Source organism: Blastomyces dermatitidis (assembly GCF_000003525.1).
Source record: "Blastomyces dermatitidis ER-3 genomic scaffold supercont1.3, whole genome shotgun sequence".
Taxonomy (NCBI): domain Eukaryota; kingdom Fungi; phylum Ascomycota; class Eurotiomycetes; order Onygenales; family Ajellomycetaceae; genus Blastomyces; species Blastomyces dermatitidis.
Window position 1 is genome coordinate 3,996,359 of NW_025544776.1, and position 23,899 is coordinate 4,020,257.

At 34.6% G+C, this 23,899-nt stretch overlaps 2 protein-coding genes across 2 annotated transcripts; both read right to left on the bottom strand.

Moving 5' to 3' along the window:
- Window positions 1-6,085: 6,085 nt before the first annotated feature.
- BDCG_16693 (uncharacterized protein) lies at window positions 6,086-7,097 on the bottom strand (the record flags this gene model as incomplete). The annotated part of the gene is made up of 2 exons (XM_045425892.1): window positions 6,086-6,108; window positions 6,800-7,097. The coding sequence occupies 2 exons, from the start codon at window positions 7,095-7,097 to the stop codon at window positions 6,086-6,088; spliced, it is 321 nt and encodes a 106-aa protein (XP_045280318.1).
- A 15,717-nt stretch (window positions 7,098-22,814) lies between these two features.
- BDCG_16694 (uncharacterized protein) lies at window positions 22,815-23,066 on the bottom strand (the record flags this gene model as incomplete). Its single annotated transcript, XM_045425893.1, has 1 exon — window positions 22,815-23,066. The coding sequence occupies one exon, from the start codon at window positions 23,064-23,066 to the stop codon at window positions 22,815-22,817; it is 252 nt and encodes an 83-aa protein (XP_045280319.1).
- Between the last annotated feature and the right edge of the window lie 833 nt (window positions 23,067-23,899).

A 23,899-nucleotide genomic window follows, 5' to 3' on the forward strand; every position in this document is an offset into this window, starting at 1 on the left:
GTAGTATAAATATCTCAGATCTGTCTGCAGAATCTTATCTTCTTTTCTCTTTTTCTATAACAGCTCTCATTCTTATATACTGTGAGTATTCTCATTCATCTGTGAAGTGTTTTTACTCAGATAATAGAGAGAGAGTGTTTCTAACAATATCTGCATATTGATTCAAGAACTTCTCAAGAATAAAAATTTTTTCAATTTCAATCTCTTTGTAAACAATGTCTGATTATCACTGAGCTTCTCATAGATGTCTCTGCAACTTCTCTGATCACTTTTTACTGACTGATGAAGCAGAGGTGCTGCTGCTTATAACTGTATCTTCATCTTTCTCAGCTCTGCTACTGCATCTGATCTTCAGATCAGCAGTTAATTCTCTGTCTTCTTCAGATCAGTCTCTGACTTTAAGCAGTGCAGTTCTCTTCTTTACTGTAAGTCTTCTCATAAGTAATTTCTTACAGACTCTAGCTGACAGTTCTTGCAAAGCTCTCAGTGTTGTCAGTGTCTTCTGCAGCTCTGTGAGTCTATAATCACTTTCTCTCTGCTCACACAATCTCTGACCAGGTATATGCAAATATGTCTAGGTTCTCTATCAATGATTCTCACACCACAGCACATTTCTGCAATCTCATTGTCAATGAGAGATGAGTTTCCAGGTACCTGTAAAATCCAGGTAATCAAGGTAATGTGAATGTCATGAATTTATAATAGAAGTTAATCTGAGCAGATAAGCTCTCTCTCTGCATCTCAATTATTTTCAGGCTGAATACTTCAGCATAACTGAGAGAGCAGACTCAGCTTTGTGAGAAGTATCTGATTACACATGCAGATAATCAGTTCTCAAGACTCTGTTACAACTACACACACTCTGATATCTGACTTCTCTGAAGTCTGTGCATTTCTGACAGTTTTTATATCAAATGTAATAATTATCTGTACTGCAGGTATAATACTCTCTGCTTCTTTGAAGAAGAAAATTGATAGTTGTAAGAGATTTGAGTGTCACAGATATTAATAATATGAGTGTGAGTTTTCTTTGTTTTTTCTTTATTAGTCTCTAAATTGTATTCACAGCCCTGTTTATTTTCTTATTTTTTAACTTTAATAAGAATATGATTTCTTCTTCTCTTGCATACACTGCAGATTGTTCATCTCAGTAGAAACTCATTATCTTATAGACTAGAGTTTATAAATAACAGTGTTAATATCTTTATTATAATCAGATTCTTAGCAAAGATCATATCATTCTGACTTATCAGAATTCACAGTATAAAAGTTATATCTCAGCTTCTGCAGATGTCTTATCTACTCAGATAATTCTCAAGTGAACTTATTCATCTTGTCAGAATATTCTTATCACTGAACCTTGAATCAGAGCTTGTAATCTCACTTCTCTGAGTTAATAATTTCTTTGACCTGATATTCTCTTTCACTCTCTAGTACTTCATGAACAGAGTGATAAGTTACAGAGTTCTCTTCTGAGAATTTCTTATATTCATAAAGCAAAGAGACATAAAAAATATTGTATATCTGTAACTTAGATAATAGTTTTAATCTGTAGAACAGCAAACTAATTTTCTTTATAATCTTACAAGACTCTGTCTGTAAGAGATTCAGCTTCTTACTAGATCTCTATATAATAATGTTTTCTAGACTTAGTCAGACTCTATCATCTTTCTTGAAACTCTTTATAATATGCTTAAAGTCATAGTATCTCTTCTGATACTCTTGAGTCTTTCTCAAGAATTCACAGGCTTTCTTCTGAATCTTCTGAATTCTCTCAGCTTATTCACAGACATTACTACACTCTATAGTGTACTCTCACAGGTTCATCAAGATTATCTGTGAATGAGTCTCAGTAAGCATCTCAAAGAGAGTTTTGCCTGTGCTGATATACTTTAAGTTATTGTATATAAACTCTGTGAGTGATAATCAATACACTCAGTTATTCTGATTATAATTAACAAAGCATCACAGATACTGTTTCAATATACTTATCAGATATTCTATCTGATTATCTGTCTATTGATAAAAAGCTGTGCTTAGATCTCATAAGATCTTCAGTATAGTTATCAGATCAGATCAGAACTCTTCTGCAAAGATTAATTCTCTATCTGAGATAATGTTCACAGATAACTCATGCAACTGAATCATATCACAGATAAAGATATGAGTCAAATCCTTTGACTTTAAGTTCTTATGAGTGAGTATAAAGTGTGTCATCTTGATGAAGTAATTCACTATCATCAGCACACTGTCAAAGCAGGCATTATATATGTCCTTGCTTTCAGAGAGACTCATAAGAGCATTCATTTCTAGCTGTTCTCAAGGTTCTCATGAAATGAGTAGAGAAGTAAGTTCTTTATATGACCTGGATCACACTACTCACAAATTCTGATAAACAGCACAAGAATTCACTATCTTCTTCACAAGTTCTCATATCTTCAGTCAGAAGTATTTTCTTGTAAGCAACTTATGAGTTCTAGTGTCTGTAAAATGATCTGCTAGAGAAGAGTCATGATATCTTTTGATGAATTCTATATATAGAAACTCATTCACAGGCATATAAATTCAGTTCTCTCTTTATAAGAGATTATTTAAGTCTCTTCAATTCTTTATTTCTACAGGATTGATCTCTGTCATGAGCAGTTTCTGAATATACTGAGTATATTCATTCTTCAGTTGCAGTTCAGACAATCTGAATAGAAGATTTTATAAAGACTTATACTCTGTTTCTTCTTACACCAGGTCTTTCACAGCACTTCTCAAAGTCTGCAAATTCTTCAGATTATAGATACTCTCTTCAAGAATTCTCACAGAGATTCTCAGAGTGTTAACTCTCAGTGTTATAGAGAGTAGTTATACAGGCTTCTTTTCTCTCTTCTCTCTCTTCTCTTATAGAGAATTGAGAGACTCTTCAGTCAATCTCTTTATAACACTCAGTCTGAGCATTCTGTGAAGCTTTTCTGTCTTCTCTAATCTCTCTGTATCTGTCACTCTGACCTTCTTAACATAGTCTGATCTGTGAGAGAGTTCATTCACTGAGTTCTTAGTTCTCTTGATATGTTCTATCTTGAATCAGAACTCACTCAGTCTCTAAGCTCAGTGAACCTGTCACTGTGAGAGTTTCTTGATTGAAGTAAACTATTACAAGCTATCATGATCAGTTCTAACAGTAATCACTGTCACAAGGCTCTTGAAGTAGTGATATCAGTGATGAAAGAATTTCACTATCATGAGTAGACTAGCCGCTGGGACCATGAATTTCACGTTTGGTCTCATTTGATCTGGTCTCATACATTTCTTGGCGTGAATCCCGCTGGGACTGGCTATCAAAAAAACAGGTAAAGTGACTATATATCAGATCTTAAAATGGAACCATGACTTGAAAAAAATGAGAAAGTGGTCTCATTTGGTCCCATTTAGTCTCATTCTTGGCATAAAGTTACTATTTTTAGACATTTTAAGGTTTTTTTTAGACTATTTTTAATTTTTTAAAAAGTAACGCTTTTTGGTAACGCTCAAATGAGATTTAAAGTCATTTAAAGCAATAAAAATAATTTAAAATGAGAAGTGGAAATCATGGTCTCATTTGGAAAATGTGACAAGAGTAGACAGTAAGTCTCACTGGGACAGTATGGGACTACTATCTAATGTTAAAAGCGTGTAATGGGATCAGTCGAATTGGTAATGAGACTATCAAAAAATCTGGTCCTGGTCTCAGACACGGTCACACGGTCAGTCTAATCATGAGAAGCTTCTGATTATAAATGTCATAGTTGATCTTCACAGGTTGCATCTTCTGTGAGAAAAAGGCCACTGAAACTCAGTTCTTATTTGACTGTAGTTGCAAGACTATTCCTGAAATTGCAAAGAAGAAAATATCTGTCTTCAATCTGATTAAGAGCAAGAGATCAAAGTAAAACAGTATCACTATATCTGTAAATATCTGTTTCAACCTTGTAAAGGCCTTATAAGCTTCTGAGATAAGAAAGTTCTCACAGTTCTCTCTTCTCAACAATCTTTTCATTCTTTATTCACAGAATGACTTCTTCTTGTTTTCATTCTTCAGCATGTCTGTAAGGGTCAAGAAGATTCTTATGAATACAAAGATAAACTGTCTATAGAAATTCACAAAGCTCAGAAAGATCTGAATCTCATGAAAACTAGTTAACTCTGATTATAATAGAATAGTCTCAACTTACAAAGGTTTCATCTGAATATTATCTGCAGTGATTACATATTCTAGGAAATTAATTCAGCAGACACTGAAGTTGCACTTTGTGAGCTTAATATACAGTTCTGTCTCATCTAAGACCTTCAACACACTTCATATATAATCAGTATGTTCTTTCTTCTTTATAAAGTACATCATCACATTATTCAGATATATTATCACAAAGACATTCAGATATGCACAAAGTGTTTTATTAATAAAAGACTGAAATACTATGAGAGCATTAATCAGACTAAAAGACATCACTAGATATTCAAACAATTTCAGTACAGTTCTAAAGACAGTCTTTCATTCATTCTCAGACTGTATTCACAGCTGTGTATATACATTGATCACATTCAGTTATATAAATATAACAGCTCTTATGAGACAGTTGATCACATTCTCAATCAGAGATAGAGAGTAGCAGCTCTTTGTTATCTTGAAGTTCAGATTACAGTAGTCTACACACAATCTGAGATCTTCATTCTTCTTCTTCACAAATATCACAGAGGCTCTCACAGAGATCTGTGAAGATCAGATAAAGTCATTCTTCAGATTCTTCTTCATATAGATCTGTAAGATCTCTGTCTCATGATAAAAGAGCTTATAGATTGATTCTCAGAAGAGTTTCTACTTTTCTATTAAATCTATTATCAGATTCTTCTTATAGTGAGAAGAAAGCTCAGCTATCTTAACTGAGCTGAACATCTCTGCAAGATCTCAGTATTTCTCTGATATCTGAAGCTTAGTTTTCATGACTGCAAGATTCTCAGACACTTATAAAGTCATTATATAGATGAGCTTGTCTTCTCTAATCAACTTTACAGTATCAACTGCTTCTATCTTTATAAGTGAGTCTGTCAACACTGATCAGAAGTATAAACCTGACTTACAGACAGCTATGTGCAGATTATGTCTTTAAAGTTATATAAGTCTTAAATACATATCATCTGTGATATCTGTAATAATTACAGTTTTCACAAATCTTCTTCAGATTTCAGAGAGATCTTGTAATTCAAAGATAACTCTTATGAGTTTCTCAGTTCTCAGGTCTGAGTTCTCATATTCTACTTATTATAAGAGTAGGTTCTCAGTTTTCATCTTTCAGCTCATTCACTCTGTAAGCTTTAGAGACATTACAGTGATCTAGAATTCTGAGTTCATCAATACTTTTCATACTTATAGAGTAACAGTATCATGATGCAGTCTCTTCTCATAAGCAAGCATTTTCATTGAGAGAGCAACAGATTCAGATATCAGCTTTAAGACTCTTAAGAAGACTGTTACTGACTCTGTTCACAACTTCTCAAATTTCTATTTTAATTTGTTCAGACAGTTTATACAGAGATGTTCTGATTTAGAACAGATAAAGCAGAGTCTCTTTTTCTTAATCTCTCTATTATATACTCTGTTTATAGAAGCTTATGAAGCTCTTTCTTTCTACTCAGTAGTCAGATACAAATCTCTTTATATCTTATTATCTTTTTCTGATAAATCTGTTCTCTGTTATTCTAACTCTTACAGAGCTGATTAATGATTCACTCTTCACAGATCTGTGACTCTCACAGTAATCTGTAAGTAATGAATGAGAGTCATCAGTTTCTTCAGAGTCAAGAGCTTAGAGTCTTACTCAATAAGCTTATTCTGTATATCTTTATTCAGCTTCTTCATGAATATCATTATTCAGGTCTTATTTCAGAGCTCTGTTTTCACAGATTTCAATTCATATTATAATTTCATGAAGTACTGTGAGTAGTCTTCATCAGATTTCTTACCTCTTTTTCTAATATTGATGATCATAGTTCAGATGTTCTCTGTTCAGCTTGCAGAGTCTCTTAACTTATTCTTTAGATAGGTCTTGAGAATAGATTATCAGAATCTCTCATAATTATTCTCTAGATAATTCAGTCAGTTCTTGACTTCAGTGTAATAGAGATCTGTTATTATATAGATAACAGTTTCTTCATCTTTCATATCACACAGCTGAGCTTATAAGTCAATTTCAAATACAAACTTGTAAAAGCTTTTATAGATTATAATTCAATAGATAATCTTAAGTAGTCACAGCTTGAGAAAGTTTCTTTTTAATTCACAGATGTCTCTGAAGATTATGTCTAGAAACTCAGTTTAAGAGTGTTTACAGACAGTAAGCATTTCTTGTAGAAAAATAGCTTAGTTCTGTAAGAGATGCTTAAGAATGTTCTTCACTGAGATTGATTCATTTATAAGTTCAGAGAATTCCTCTGTGTAAGAATAAGTGCTCGCAGGCGATTATTCGGGTGTTTGCAGCTTGGCGTGATATGTACTGTTAACTACTAGAAGTGTTCACGGTAGGAAGATAAATGTAGGGGTCAAATGTATAATAGCATTCAAGCTGAGTTGTGAATAGTATTCACAAACTCCAGTCTATATAGTTGTGTGTAGCCAAGGGCCGCTAGCCCTATTGGTTACATGAGAGATAGCATATAGAATGCAACGACCGCTCCACCACGAACTCGCTCGATTTTTCGAATAAGAACCCGCCGATAGATCCATCGAAAAGCCCTCGATCATACGAGCATTCTGACCCCATCGCCGACCGCATACCCTGTGTGGTGGTGGAGTTATCCAGCCAAACGTGAACCGGACGTTGTTCAAAACTCCTGTGTGGGAGTATCCCCCGTTCTCCCCTACCACACCACAACCCCGGGCCAAAGTGCCATACAAATTGTAAGGTGAAGAGACCTAGCCATATGCACCAATCTTCTCGATTTTGGAAGATCCCCGATCTGTAGTTGTGGAGATATCTGAGGAGCGACCTCCGCGAAAACCCTGTCCATCTTTGATGTTCCAAAACACCAACGCCAAGTCCCACCGTTGTACCGCCCTTCCTAATCTGGCCCATCCCCGGCAGAAAAATACAAAAAGATACCTCGGCGATAATATCAAGCACATAACCAACGGCCACTTCTGAAGTGCAACCTCCGCGGTCTGTCTTCAGTGTATCTGAACATCAACGCCAAGTCTCGCCCTCGTACCACCCCTCTCAATCTGGCCCATCCCCAACAGAAAAGTACAAAAAGATACCTCAGCAACTGTACTCAATACATAATCAGCAGACACGACAACTATAAAATCAGTATATCTCAAGGTCTGACTGAGCCTTTGATCCCTGCACAGTGAGATATATTAAATCTAGTTTTAATATCTCAATATTCAATAGATTCTGCAAGAGATTGAGAACAGCAACACTAGGTTTCTATTGAATTTGAGAATTAACTCTATATTGATATAATCATTGACAAAGTCTTCTATTTTGAGATATAAATAACCAGTTCCTCTACATCTCACTGGCAATATTTATATTATCATATAGAAACAGACTTATATTCTCTATAATATCAAGACTCTGAAGAGGGAAAGTCTTGGTAGAGGGTATACAGTAGTGCATATCTTAGCAGTTTCTATCTCATTCTTCTGCAGCAGTTAATGCAAAAAAAAGATTTTAGAAATAGTTTTTTACTTCTCTTAAAAAAGTAAGGTGTTTTTCTCTGGGTTTTACACAATATTCTTACAAAGAATTAAAAACAGAGTTGTTTTCTGTCATAATTTCATATTCTTTTAAGTAAGAATTACTTTTTCAGTGACTGAAGAGCTTTCATTAATACTTAATTCTTTTTTACACTCTTTATTAACTGATTTGAGTTGCATACCTGTTGTGCGAGGAGAATTGAATAATTTAGAATAAAATTGAATAGTTTTAATCAATTTCTCTTCAAAAAATTGATTTATTTTTTGTCAGTTTTTCTCTCAAAAACTGTCATATCATCTGATTTACTATCAATTGATATCATACTTTTCCTCACTGTATCCCAAGAAAGAGATTGTAAAGATTTTATTGATTTATCTTAAAAATCAATTTTAGTTTATTAGATTCTCTTCAAAAATCTAACCTAGTTACTGAACTAGTGTGAAAAAAATCAGGTGTTTTATACACAAAAGTCTGCAATTCTTCTTTTGAAATAGTCTGACCAACTTTTCAATTGAAAACAGACTTAGAAACCTCTTAATTGAAACAGTCTGACCAACTTTTCAATTCAAAAGAGTTTAATAAATATCTCAATTGAATTAGTCTGACCAACTTTTCATTGAGTAAGAACAATGAGTTCAAAAGTACACTCAGTTGATGTGGAAAAAGATGCTTTCTCAAATGCTATTCCTGAGATTGAAATTCTGAAGAGAAGAAAGAAAGAAGAGATAGAGAAACAACAAGTTCTTGAAATACAGAAACTTGAAAAAGCAAGTAAAATTCTTGAAAAGCAGTGTCTGAGTGAGATGAATGAAGAAGTTCTGTTAATTCTTCATGCTCAGGCTAGACAACTACAGAAAGTGATCAAGTTCAAACTTGGAATTTCAAACACAGTTCAAAAAACTTTGAAAATTTCTAATACAATCACTGACTCTTCAGTTTGCTCTTCTTTCTTTTCTACTTCTTCTTCTTCTCCTTCTTTGAATCAGAAGAAAACATATGCTCAAGCAGCTGAATCTGCTGTCTCTAAACCTGCTATCTCTAAACCTACTGTCTCAAAACCTGCTCAAAATTCTGAGAAAACTGAGAAGAATACTGCTCATGCCTCTATTCATAGAAAAGTGAAAAAGAAAATGCAAAAAGAGAAAAACTTTCAAATCTTCAGAAATAGAAGACTTATTCTCAAAGTCTCAAATCAGAACATTCTGCAAAGAAACAAGCTAAACTCAAATCTCATTTTCAGAATCAGAAATGAAATTAATCAGCAGTTCTTTTCTCAGTTAATGACTGATATTGAAGTTCAAAAACTAGTTATAGCTTCAATTGAATCATCATTCTTTGAAAACTTCATTATTCTGACTACAATGCCTGAATTCAGTGCTGAATTCCTTATTCAGAATGAGAATCTCTGAAAGTCAGCAGTAGAATCTTTGTTAAACACAATAATTCTATCTGAAAGAGATGAAAAGTGAGACAAATTCATTCTTCATAATATTCCAGTTGAAATTTTTGACTGTGAAGAAGGAATGCTACTTCTCAAAAATGAATTGAAAGAATACAACTCTATTCAACTGAGAAAGAAGCCTGTATGACTAAATTCAATTGAGTTCAGACAAAGCAGGAGAAATGCCTCTGTTCTAGTATATACAAAAACACTTGAACAGTCAAAGATCTCTGAAGTAAGAGTAGCAGGTTTGAAAATGAGAGTTCATGAATACAAAGACTCAAGGATGAACCTCAAAGCTCAAACACAGTGTTCAAACTGTCAAAGATATGAACACTTTGCAATCTCATGTTTTAGAGACTCAAAATGTGCATTCTGTGCCAGAGATCACAAAACTAGTGAGTATAAATGTGAAACATGCTCAAAAAGAGGTGAAATTTGTCAACACACTCTGCTTAAGTGCTCTAATTGCAAAGAAAAACATGCATCTAGCTCAAAAGAATGTATGTTTGCTTCTAGAACTCAAAAGAACTGGAGAAAAGATGAAGCTCAAAGTCAATCTAGAACTGAAGAGAAGAGTCAAGCCAGTAAACTCACAACTACAAGCTCAAAAAGAAGAAACTCTCAACTATCTAAGTCTTCAAACTCCAACTCTCCAGCTAAATGTAAACAGAACTTGAATCCTCAAACTCCTGTTAAGATTAGAGAATTGAGAAATGACTCTGATGATAAACTAGATATAATGCAAGCAGTTGAGATTCCTACTTTTCAGAACAGTTATAATCTACTATCTGATGATAGTGATTAGATTCTACTCTACTCTCTTTTAGTATGAATATACAACAAAAACAATAAAAAAAGTTTAAAAACTCTTCAAAAATCACATTTATTCAAAATAATGTGAATAGAAACTCAAATTATATTTATTCTTGTCTTCAAATTGCATTTGAATAAAAAGTTGATTTTATACTGCTTCAGGAGCCAAATTTTGATGCTGAGCAAAAATATGTTATTTCTCATTCAAGCTACTACTGCTTTTTACCTCAAAAGTCTGAGATAAAGTCAAGAGTAGTGATCTATAAAAGAAAGAGATCAAGATATCAATTTAATCTAAGATTTGATATCATGTCTGACCCTGATATTCTGATGGGTGATATTATAGATAAAGAAAATGAGTTTGATACTATACAGCTCATAAATATCTATAATGAAAAGTCATTGAAGAAAAATAACAATATCTGGACAATTGATAGAGGATTTCTGAACATAACTTCATCAAGAAACTCTATAATTGCAGAAGATTTCAATGCACATCATTCCTGATGGAATTCAGAATGCAAGAGAGCAGTGAGAGCTGATAATCTGATTGAATGAACCTTTGAGCATTCAATAGATTTGGTTAATAAGTCTGATCAACAAACATTCTTTAGAAAAGGCATGAAACAGAAGTCTATTATAGATCTAACCTTCATGTCACAAAATCTAATGAAAAGAAGACTTGTAAACTGGTTTATTGATTCAAATGAGACATCAGGATCAGGTCATGAGATTATTCAATTTGATATTGAACTGAGTGAAAAACAAATGAGTGAAAATCCTCTTCTCTCTAATCAGTATAACTTTGAAAAAGCTGATTGGAAAGCAGTTGAAGAAAGCATAAAACTGCTAAAATCTGAAAAACAGAATAAGCTATATTGAAATTCTGGTCAAGATATCTCAAATGAAATGCTTGAGAATAGAGTGAAGCTTATTACATCTATTATTCTAACAAGTGTTAGAGATAATATTTCAAAAAGAAAATCTTCTGAGTATTCAAAACCTTGATGAAATGAGAATATCTCATCTAAAAGGAAAGAATTAGCTACTGCTAGAAGAGATTGGAAAAATGATGTAATATCTGATGAAGAGTTCAAAGCTGTCAGAAATGAATATTTTTCAGATATCAAAAGAGCTAAAACAGACTGCTGGAATAAATTTCTTGAAGAAGCACAAGAGAAGGAAATTTTTAAAGCTTTTAACTATACTAAAACAAGAAGTGTAGCAAAACTTCCAGCCTTAGAATATGAGTTTCAGAATGAATCATATACAGCAAACTCTTTTGAGAAAAAATGTCAAGCTTTCATGAGAATTCTCTTTCAGAACTCATCAGACTCAGACTCAGATTCAGAGGAAGAGAATATATCACTTCTCAACTACATTGATGAAAATGACTGGGAATGGCCTGATCTTACACAAGATGAATTAGAGTCAGCTATCTTCTCAAGTTCTGTTAAAACTGCTGCAGGTCCTGATTCAATTAATCACTTGATTATTCAAAATACATATTCCTACTTAAAGAATGAATATTTTGAGCTCTTTTTCAATCTCTTGAAAAATGAATATCATTCTGAATGCTGAAGAGAAGCCACTGGAGTGATTCTTGCAAAACCTAATAGAAAAACTTCAATTCCTAAGTCATATAGAGTAATATCTCTATTGAACTGTTTAGAAAAGGTTTTAGAAAAGATAATAGCTACTCAACTATCTTTTATAAGCTCTATAGATGATTCTCTTTTATTCAGTGAACAAATGAGAGGTAGAAAACAGTGTTCTGCAATTGACACTGTTCTCTCAGTTATTCATAATATTCAAATAGCAAAGCATGAGGGTCTGGTCTCAACTGCAGTTTTTATTGATATAAAGAGAGCATTTGATCATGTTTCAAAGTCAAAGTTAATTCAGACATTGAAGATATTAAAACTGCCACTTTCTCTAATAAAATGAGTTAACTGTTTTATATCTAAAAGAATTATACAACTCTTCTTTGATGAAATGAAACAAGACAAGACTGAGATAAAAATAGGAGTATCACAGAGATCTTCAATCTCACTCATTTTATTTGCAATATATACTGCATATCTATTCAAAAATAGAAATATGAGAATAGTGTGATCTCTGAGTTATGTGGATGATATTGATCTAGTCTACAGCTCAAAAACTATCAAAGAGAATTTGAAAGTAATTGAAGAAGCTGCAAAGGAAATCTTTGTTAGAGCAGATATCAATCAAATTCAATTTGATATGAATAAAACTGAGTTAATTCATTTCTTTCCTAGACTCAATGAGAAAGAACTATCTCTAACTCTTTTAAATAGAGAGATTAAACCCAGTGTAAATGTCAAATGATTAGGAGTATGGTTAAACTCCAAGTTGAATTTTAAATATCACATTCAACAAAGAACTGTCAAGGCAGAAAGACTATTGAACAACATAATCAGACTATCAAATACAGAGAGAGGTCTATCCTTTCAGGCTATGAGACAGTTATATATAGCCTGTATCACATCAGTAGCTGATTATAGAGTTCAAGTTTGGTGGAATAATCAAGGGAATTTCACTGAACTCTTTCAAAGTCTGCAAAACAGAGCCTTGAGAAGAATTCTGAGAGCATTCAAATCATCTCCTATTAAAGCAATGGAAATTGAAGCTTCAATTCCTCCTTCTGCTATTAGATTTGAAAAGGCCTGTATGAACTATGCTCTGAGAGTTGTAAAGATGAGCTCAAATCATATAATCAGAGAAAGAGTCTCTTCTTCATTTCCATCAATTAACTCTGGAAATGAACTGGATTGAAATAGATTTCTTGATTGAAATGAAAATAATTCTTCAAAGAAAATGCCTTCTCAACTGTACAGACTATGCTCTCTGATTAAAAATCAATTTTCTTCTTTAAATGTTGAAAAAGTTGATCATGAGAAGTTATCTCCCTGGAGAGAAAAGCTTGAATCTCTTATAGACTTACAAATAAGTGAACTATCAAAAGAGAAAGAATATGAACAGCATTTGAAGAGAATTTCTACAATCAATATAAAAGACTCTATTCTGGTTTATTCAGATGGCTCAAAAAATGAGAACTTGAATAGATTAGGCGCAGGCATTGCTTATACTGAAGATAATATTAATTTTATCTCAGATTTCTGGAATCTAGGCTCTGAATGTGAAGTCTTTGATGCTGAACTATTTACAATAGTGAAAGCTTTCAAACTCATTGAAATAAAATCTCATAAAAGAGGAAATTGTTTGAAAGAGGCATGGATATTCTCTGATAGTCAAGCTGCTTTAAAAAGACTTAGAAATAGTCAGATTCATAATGATCAAATGAATCTTGAACTGATCTTAAACTCTGTTTTGAAAATTCAAAAGAGAAGAATATCAAAGCTGATAATTCATCTACACTGAGTTCCTGCTCACATGAATATTCATGGTAATGAATTGGCTGATTCAGCTGCAAAAAAGGGTGCAGAATTAAGCAGATCTATTCAAAAAATTATGTCCTGGTCTTTTATAAAGAGAAAAATAAAAGAATCTTGTTTAGACAAGTGAAATGAAAGCTGGCAGAAACAAAAGAAGAGTATACATTATTCAAGATTTGAAACAAAACCCAAGTGGAAATCTTGTTCAATTAAATGTAAAAAGAAAATATTCTCATCTATAATACAGCTGAAACTAGGACATGGCTATTTCAAATCTTATATACAAAGATTTGATGATAGATTTGACTCAATAGAATGCTCATTCTGCAATACAAATGAGAATCCTGAGCATATTGTAATGCACTGTGCATTATACAATAGTCTCAGAGCCAGATTGAAAGAGAAGTATGATCTAAATCAATTAAATATGAGATTCTTATTCTCAACTGAGACAGGAATTAAATACTTAATAGACTTTCTATCAGAAACTCAAGCAGCTACAAGAAAATGGCTAAATTCAGAATTATCTGAGTATGAAGAGGAGGAAATAAATCAGATATAGTCTGTTAAAACAGCTATACACTCTCTTTTAATAATTTGTTTTGTTATAGTCTCTCTTTACTTTATCTTTTTCTTTATCTTTTTCTTTCAATTTCTTTCTATCTATTTATTTAATGTGTCTATCTTTGAGACTGTGTTCTTTTTCTCTTTTCTTTTGTCATGATATTGTCAAATGATTTCAAAGTATCATAAGATGTTAAAACACTGCAATTTGTAAACAGTTTTTATATTCTGAGCTGGAATTTTCTGATTTTGCATATCTGAAATTGATGAATGTATAATAGTTAACTTTACAGACATAGAAAAAACCCTGAGAACTAAAGTTCTCAGGTAGATGTCATAGTCTCTGACTGCATACATCTATAATTGAAGAATAATAATAATAATAATACATGAGAGATAGGAATAGGGGTAAAGAATCTGCAAGAAGCGGGATTTCTTACATACCCCCCCCTCTCTAAGACTTTGTCCGCGAAGCCTTTCACTGAGTGACTTCATAGTCAGCTCAGCACTGCAGTGATACTCACTAAAAACTCTTCACATCTGTAAAAAATGTCAGTGAGGAAAAATCCCTTGTTACTGCAAAGAGAAAAGAGTCTGTCACTCAGTTTCTTGTTTCACAAGGTTCTTTGTGACCTACAGATTCTTCTCTAACTACTATACAGATTCATCTTGCATCTTTCATACAGAAGAGTTTCAGTTGACTCTTAACTATTTCCATGAGATTCTTGTGTGATCATCACACAGATTCATCTCACAGGTGAATCACTCTCTGTGAGATCACTCTCATCAAAGAGAAACATTCATGAGTTGATCTTTCATTCATTCTCACAAATCATTGCTCTTTGACACTGTAGAATTGTGAGGAATTTTCCATTCTTTTATCAACTCTGTAGAATTGTAGAATCAAGATGTCTGCAGTCTGCAATCACTCTTTATAGTCATATAGAAAGATTCAGGCCTGTGATTCACAATCACTCTTGTTTGCTAGAGTGATCTGACTGTTTCATGAGATTACTCACAGTGTAAGCAAACCTCTCTAGAGTAGTATAAATATCTCAGATCTGTTCACAGAATCTCATCTTCTTTTCTCTTTTTCTGTAACAGCTCTTATTCTCACAAACTGTGAGTATTCTCATTCATCTGTGAAGTGTTTCTACTCAGATGACAGAGAGAGAGTGTTTCTGACAATGTTCACATATTGATTCAAGAACTTCTCAAGAATAAAAATTTTTTCAATTCTAATATCTTCATAAACAATGTCTGACTGTTGTTAAGCTTCTCATGAGTGTCTCTGTGACTCCTCTAATCACTTTTTGCCAGCTGGTGGAGCAGGGGTGCCGCTGCTTACAATCATGTCTTCACTCTTCTCAGCTCTGCCACTGCACCTGATCTTCAGATCAGCAGCTCATCTCATTCCTTTCTCAGGCCAGCCCCTGGCTCTAAGCAGTGCAGTCTTCTTCTTTGCTATAAGTCTTCTCATAAGTAATTCCTTACAGACTCTAGCTGACAGTTCTTACAAAGCTCTCAGTGTTGTCAGTGTCTTCTGCAGTCTCACAGGTCTACAATCACTCTCTCTCTGCCTGCACAATCTCTGACCAGGCATATGTGAATATGCCTAGGTTCTCTACCAATGATCCTCGCGCTGCGGCGCATTTCCATAATCTCATTGTCAATGAGAGATGAGTCTCCAGGTACCTGTAAAATCCGGGTAGTCAAGGCAATGCAAATGTCATGAATTCATGATGAGAGTTGACCTGAGCAGATGAGCCTTCTCTTCACATTCTCATTGTTTCCAGGCTGAATACTTCAGTATAACTGAGAGAGCAGATACAGCTTTGTAAGAAATATCTGATCACACATGCAGATGACCAGTCTTCAAGACTCTGTCACAACTGTGTACATTCTGGTGTTCAGCTTCTCTGAAGTCTGTGCATTTCTGATGATCTTTATGTCAAATGTAATAATTGTCTGTACTGCAGGCATGATACTCTCTGCTTCTTTGAAGAGAGAAATTGATAGTTGTGAAGAAATTGAGTGTCACAAATATTGATAATATAAGTGTGAGTTTTCTTTATTTTTTCTTTATTAGTCTCTAAATTGCATTCATGACTCTGTTTGTTTTCTTGTTTTTTAGCTTTAATGAGAACATGTTTTCTTCTTTCCTTGTGTACATCACAGACTGTTCATCTCAGTAGAAACTCATCATCTTGTAGACTAGGATTTGCAAATGACAGTGTTAATATCTTTATTATAACCAGGTTCTTAGTGAAGATCACATTATTCTGACTTATCAGAATTTGTAGTATGAAAGTCATATCTCAGCTTCTGTAGATGTCTTATCTGCTCAGATGATTCTTAAGTGAACTCATTCATCTTGTCAGAATACTCTTGTCACTGAACCTTGAATCAGAGCTTGCAATCTCACTTCTCTAAGTCAATAATTTCTTTGACCTGATATTCTCTTTTACTCTCTAGTGCTTTATGAATAGAGTGATAAGTCACAGAGTTCTCTTCTGAGAATTTCTTATATTCACAGAGTAAAGAGACATGAAAAACATTGTACATCTGCAACTCAGATGACAGTTTCAATCTGTAGAACTGTAAGCTAACTTTCTTCACAATCTTACAAGGCTCTGTTCACAAGAGATTCAGCTTCTTACTAGATCTCTGTGTGATGATGTTTTCTAGACTCAGTCAGACTCTATCATCTTTCTTGAAACTCTTCACAATGTGCTTGAAGTCATAGTATCTCTTCTGATACTCTTAAGCCTTTCTCAAGAATTCATGAGCTTTCTCCTGAATCTTCTGAATTCTCTCAGCTCATTCACAGACATCATCACACTCTATAGTGTACTCTCACAGGTTCATCAAGATCATTCATGAATGAGTCTCAGTGAGTATCTCAAAGAAGGTTTTATCTGTGCTGACATGCTTTAAGTTGTTATACATGAACTCTGTGAGTGATAATCAATACACTCAGTCATTCTGATTGTAATTGATAAAGTACTGCAGATACTGTTTTAATATACTTATCAGATATTCTATCTGATCATCTGTCTGTTAATAAAAAGTCATGCTTAAATCTTACAAGATCTTCAGTATAGTCATCAGATCAGACCAGAACTCTTCTGCAAAGATTGATTCTCTGTCTGAGATAATATTTGCAGATAATTCATGCAATCAGATCACATTGCAGATGAAGATGTGAGTCAAATTCTTTAACTTCAAGTTCTTGCAGATGAGTATAAAGTGTGTTATCTTGATGAAGTAATTCACTATCACCAGCACACTGTCAAAGCAGGCATCATATATGTTCTTGCTTTCAGAAAGGCTCATAAGAGCATTCATTCCTAGCTGTTCCCAAGATTCTCATGAAATGAGTAGAGAAGTAAGTTCTTCATATGACCTGAACTGCACTACTCACAAACTCTGACAAATAGCACAAGAATTCACTATCTTCTTCACAAGTCCTTGCATCTTCAGTCAGAAGTATTTCCTTGCAAGCAGCTCATGAGTTCTAGTGTCTGCAAAATAACCTGCTAGAGAAGAGTCATGATACCTTTTAATGAGTTCTACATATAGAAACTCATTTACAGGCACATAAATCCAGCCCTCTCTTCACAAGAGATTATTTAAGTCTCTTCAATCCTTTGTTTCTGCAGGGTTGATTCCTGTCATGAGCAGTTTCTGAATATACTGAGCATATTTATTCTTCAGTTATAGTTCAGACAATCTGAATAGAAGACCTTGCAAAGACTTGTGCTCTGTTTTCTCTTACATCAGGTCTTCCATGATGCTTCTCAAAGCCTGCAAACTCTTCAGATTATAGATACCCTCTTCAAGAATCCTTGCAGAGATTCTCAGAGTGTTGACTCTCAGTGTTATAGAGAGTAGTTGCACAGGCTTCTCTCCTCTCTTCTCTCTCTTCTCTTACAGGGGATTGAGAGACTCTTCAGTCAATCTCTTTGCAACACTCAGTCTGAGCATTCTGTGAAGCTTTTCTATCTTCTCTAGTCTCTCTATATCTGTCATTCTGGCCTTCTTAACATAGTCTGATCTGTGAGAGAGTTCATCTGCTGAGTTCTTAGTTCCCTTGATATATTCTATCTTGAATCAGAACTCACTCAGTCTCTGAGCTCAGTGAACCTGTCACTGTGAGAGTTTCTTGATTGAAGCAAACTGTTGCAAGCTGTCATGATCAGTTCTAACAGTAATCACTGTCATGAGGCTCTTGAAGTAGTGACATCAGTGATGAAAGAATTTCACTATTATGAGAAGCTTCTGATTATGAATGTCATAGTTGATCTCTGTGAGTTGTATCTTTCATGAGAAAAAGGTCACTGAAACCCAGTTCTCATTTGACTGTAGTTGTGAGACTATTTCTGAAATCATAAAGAAGAAGACATCTGTCTCTAATCTGATTAAGAGTAAGAGATCAAAGTGAAACAGCATTACTATGTCTGCAAATACCTGTTTCAATCTTACAAAGACTCTGTAAGCTTCTGAAGTAAGAAAGTTCTCACAGTTCTTTCTTCTCAACAATCTTTTCATTCTCTATTCACAGAATGACTTCTTCTTATTTTCACTCTTCAGCATGTCTGTAAGGGCCAAGAAGATTCTCACAAACACAAAGATAAACTGTCTATAGAAATTCACAAAACTCAGAAAGATCTGAATCTCATAAATACTAGTTGACTCTGATCATGATAGAATAGTCTCAATCTGTGAAGATTTTATCTGAATATCATCTGCAGTGATTACATATTCTAGGAAATTAATCTGATGAGCACTGAAGTTGCACTTCATGAGCTTAACATACAGTTCTGCCTCATCTAAGATCTTTAACACACTTCACACATGCTCAGTGTGTTCTTCCTTCTTCATAAAATACATCATCACATCATTTAGATATATTATCATGAAGACATTCAGATATGCACAAAGTGTTTTATTAATGAAAGACTGGAATGCTGTGAGAACATTAGTCAGATTAAAAGGCATCACTAGATATTTAAACAATCTCAGTGCAGTTCTAAAGACAGTCTTTCATTCATTCTCAGACTGTATTTGCAGCTATACATATGCATTGATCACATTCAGTTATGTGAATATGACAGCTCTCACAAGACAGTTGATCACATTCTTAATCAGAGACAGAAGATAGCAGCTCTTTGTTATCTTGAAGTTCAGGTCACAGTAGTCTACACACAATCTGAGATCTTTATCCTTCTTCTTCACAAATATCACAGAGACTCTCACAGAGGCCTGTGAAGATCAGATGAAGTCATTCTTCAGATTCTTCTCTACATAGGTCTGTAAGACCTCTGTCTTGTGATGAGAGAGCTTATAGATTGATTCTCAGAAGAGTTTCTGCTCTTCTATCAAATCTATTGCCAGATTCTTCTTACAGTGAGAAGAAAGCTCAGCTGCCTTAGCTGGGCTGAACACCTCTGCAAGATCTCAGTATTTCTCTGATATCTGAAGCTCAGTTTTCATGATCACAAGATTCTCAGACACTTGTAAAGTTATTACATAGATAAGCTTATCTTCTTTAATCAACTCTGCAGCATCAACTGCTTCTATCTTCATAAGTGAGTCTGTCAACACTGATTGGAAGTATAAACCTGACTTACAGACAGCTATGTGTGAATTGTGTCTTTGAAGCTATACAAGTCTCAAATACATGTCATCTGTGATATCTGTAATAATCACAGTTTTCACAAATCTTCTTCAGGTTTCAGAGAGATCTTGCAATTCAAAGATGATTCTCACAAGTCTCTCAGCTCTCAGGTCTGAGTTCTCACACCCTGCTTATTACAAGAGCAGATTCCCAGTCTTCATCTTTCAGCTCATTCACTCTGTGAGCTTTAGAGACATCACAGTGACCTGGGATTCTGAGTTCATCAATACTTTTCATACTTGTGAGACAGCAGTACTGCAGTGCAGTCTCTCTCTGCAAGCAAGCATTTTTATTGAAGAAGTAACAGATTCAGATGTCAGCTTCAAGACTCTTAAGAAGGCTGTTGCTGACTCTGTCTGTAACTTCTCAAATTCCTATTTTGATTTATTCAGACAGTTTGTATGAAGATGTTCTGATTTAGAACAGATGAAGCAGAGTCTCTTTTTCTTAATCTTTCTATTGTGCACTCTATTCACAGAAGCTTGTGAAGCTCTCTCTCTCTGCTCAGCAGTCAGATATAAATCTCTCTATGTCTTGTCATCTTTTTCTGACAAATCTGTTCTCTGTTGTTCTGGCCCTTGCAGAGCTGATTGATGATTTGCTCTTCACAGATCTGTGACTCTCACAGTGATCTGTAAGTGATGAATGAGAGTCATCAGTTTCTTCAGGATCAAGAGCTTAGAGCCTTGCTCAATGAGCTTGTTCTGCATATCTTTATTCAGCCTCTTCACAAACATCATCATTCAGATCTTGTTTCAGAACTCTGTTTTCACAGATCTCAATTCATGTCACAATTCTATGAAGTGCTGTAAGTAGTCTTCATCAAATTTCTCATCTCTTTTTCTAATATTAGTAATCACAGCCCAGGTGTTCTCTGTCCAGCTCATGAAGTCTCTCAACTTGTTCTCTAGATAGGTCTTGAGAACAGATCATCAGAATCTCTCATGATCATTCTCTAGATGATTCAGCCAGTCCTTGGCTTCAGTGTAATAGAGGCCTGTTATTACATAGGTGACAGCTTCTTCATCTTTCATGTCACACAGCTGGGCTTGTAAGTCAATTTCAAATGCAAACTTGTAAAAGCTTTTATAGATTATGATTTAATAGATGGTCTTAAGTGATTGCAGCTTGAGAAAGTTTCTTTTCAGTTCATAGGTGTCTCTGAAGATCATGTCTAGAGACTTGATTTAAGAGTGTTTGCAGGCAGTAAGCATTTCTTGTAGAAAAATAGCTTGATCTCATGAGAGATGCTCAAGAATGTTCTTCACTGAGATTGATTCATTTGTGGGTTCAGAGGGTTTCTCTGTCACAGATGCAGAGAATGGTGTCCTGCAAGTGGTTGGTAAGTCCTCTGAGACTTCTTTCATGGGAGTTATTCATGGTTCAGGTGGCTGCTCCTGAGTGCCTGCAGTAGAGTTCACAGGGGTTAAAGCATGTGAGTTTCTAGTTCTTTCAGTTATAACAGGTGATTGCTGACTGACTGAGCTTGAAATGTAAGAATAAGTGCTCACAGATGATTATTCAGGTGTTTGCAGCTTGATGTGATATGTACTGTTAACTACTAGAAGTGTTCACAGTAGAAAGATAAATGTAGAGATCAAATGTATAATAGCATTCAAGCTGAGTTACAAATAGTATTCGCGAACTCCAGTCTATATAGTTGTGTGTAGCCAAGGGCCGCTAGCCCTATTGATTACATGAGAGATAGGAATAGGGGTAAAGAATCCGCGAGGAGCGGGATTTCTTACACTCTGTCACAGATGTAAAGAATGATGTTCTGTGAATGATTGATAAGTTCTCTAAGACTTCTTTTACAGAGATTATTCATAATTCAGATAACTGCTTCTGAGTGTCTGTAGTAGAGTTCACAGAGATTGAAGTATACAAGTTTCTAGTTCTTTCAGTCATAACAGATAATTGCTGATTAACTGAGCTTGAAATGTAAGAATAAGTACTTGCAGACAATTATTCAGGTGTTTGCAGCTTGATATAATATATACTGTTAACTACTAGAAGTGTTCACAGTAGAAAGATAAAATATAGAGATTAAATGTATAATAGCATTTAAGCTGAGTTGTAAATAGTATTCATGAACTTCAGTCTATATAGTTGTGTGTAGTCAAGAGCCGCTAGCTCTATTGATTATACAAGAGATAGAAATAGAGGTGTAACATGGCGGAACCGAAGCAGTGGCTAGTCGGCGGCGTCACGTAGGGGTAGTTGTTTGGGAAGCCGTATGAGTGAGCTTGACTGTCTTGCTTGAATAGCGAGCTCATAGGCTACAAGATTATTGTGAGAATATCACAGATATGATACTTAGTACACTAAGAAGATTGTATGAGGCATGCAGTAACTCTTGTATATATTTCAGTAGAAGTAAAATGAATTACTGACTTCTTTGATGAGAAGTCAGCATCTAGCTATTCTATATAGACAATGAATGAATACTCTTCTTCTATTTCATGAGTGAGAATAGCTGGAGTGATACCTCAGCAGCATCTTATTATCAAGAAAGAGTAATCTGCTGATCTCATATAGAAGCAGAGTTCTCATATTCATCAATTAAATCTTTCTATAATATATCTGAATGATGTCATAGAGTGATTAGAAACTGATTCAGACAGAATGAAATCATCTGTATAAAAGTAATGAGTTATGTGAAACTGCAATGAGGCCTTGGCACAGCTGAGAGCATGACAATACTCTTCTTCTTAAGAATATAGTTTCTATGCTCTCAAGATTATCAGATTAGAAATTATCTTTGTTGTATAGCAATGATTATTAACTGATTAACAGTGTATGTGCTGCATGTGATACAAAGAAATAGATGAGTTGTTCTACTGACTATGTAGATCTTTCTTTTCTCATCTTCATTTAAATCAAATGCATGATAAGTGGGTTCCTTATATATCAATTTGAAATGAGGAAAATATAGTTAATAAGTGACTTACAGATCTCTCATTATATTCTGTTCTATATATGAAATTCTCTGCAAAAGTGATGTGTTTTAGAAGCAAAGCTGACAGTAGTGATAGGATTTTTTAAAAAGATTCTCTCTCTCTGTGAAACATTTTTCTTTCTTCTTTCTCAATCATAACAGTGAGTGTATAAGAGTATCATTCTTGAAGAACAATCAAGGACTTATTCTGATATTTTCTAGTGAGTAAATATCTTCATGATGCAGCAGCAGTCTCTGTGACTGTCAAGAAAGCCAGATTGAAGGCAGAGACAGCAGTGTCACTGAGCTGTGAAAGCACTGCTTTCATTGCCACATCTTCTTCTTCTTCTTCTACTTCTCTTACAGCCGCGGCAGTAGTCACTATGCCCTGCAGTGAGATGTCATTTCTTCTGCTGATTAATTCATCTGTGTTCAGTTCTTTCTCTGCCTCTCTCATCACTGTTGCAACGCCGTCCCCCCTTCTCATTAATACAGTAATGTATGACCTTGTGTGATCATTCAGAGAGGAATCTGGAGAGAGCTTGATTTCAGAGACAGTGGCTTTGAGAAGCTCAATCTGTAGTTTCTCTCTCACACACCTGAGCCCTGCTTGAAATGCTGCTAGGTTGAGTCTGCAGAATCCTGTGATTTCTTCATCTTCTCTCTGTGAGAAGGCTTCAGTGTGGTCTCTGACTGACACTGTTACTTGTCTGTGCTGTGCTAAGCAGCTGAAGAAGAAGAGAATTTTATACATCTGCTTCTTCTCTCACTTCTGTTGTTTCTGTTATGTCTGTAACAATAACTTCTATCTCTCTATAAGTATTATTTCACAGAAAGATATCATATTAACTCTGATAAGAAGTCTAGATGTTCAAGCAGTACAGAGTGAGAGTCTCAGAGCTTCAAGTGTTAATAGATTTCATCAAGACTGAGAAGATCTCTCTTGCTCATCTGTAAAAGAAGACAAAAGTGTGAGTCTCTGAGATAAAAAAACATCTCAGAATGACTGGCTTCAAGAAGAGATTAGTCAGCACTGCTATTGAAAGCACTGTGAAGATCAATCATTGATTGAAGAGAATCTCACTTCAATTGAAGCAGATGACTGAGATGCTTTGTAAGTTGATAAGTTAATATTTCATGTATTTCTCATGCTCTTCTGCAGTATGCTTCTCTGCAGCACTGCAGTACTAACTTCTCAGCAGATAAAGATGCTGATACTGAAGACTTTAACAGTGAAGAATGAGTTTAGTGAGAGTGTAATTATTGATAAGTAGACTCTGATTTCTCTTTTTACTTTTTCAGCAGGCTGCAGCCTCATTA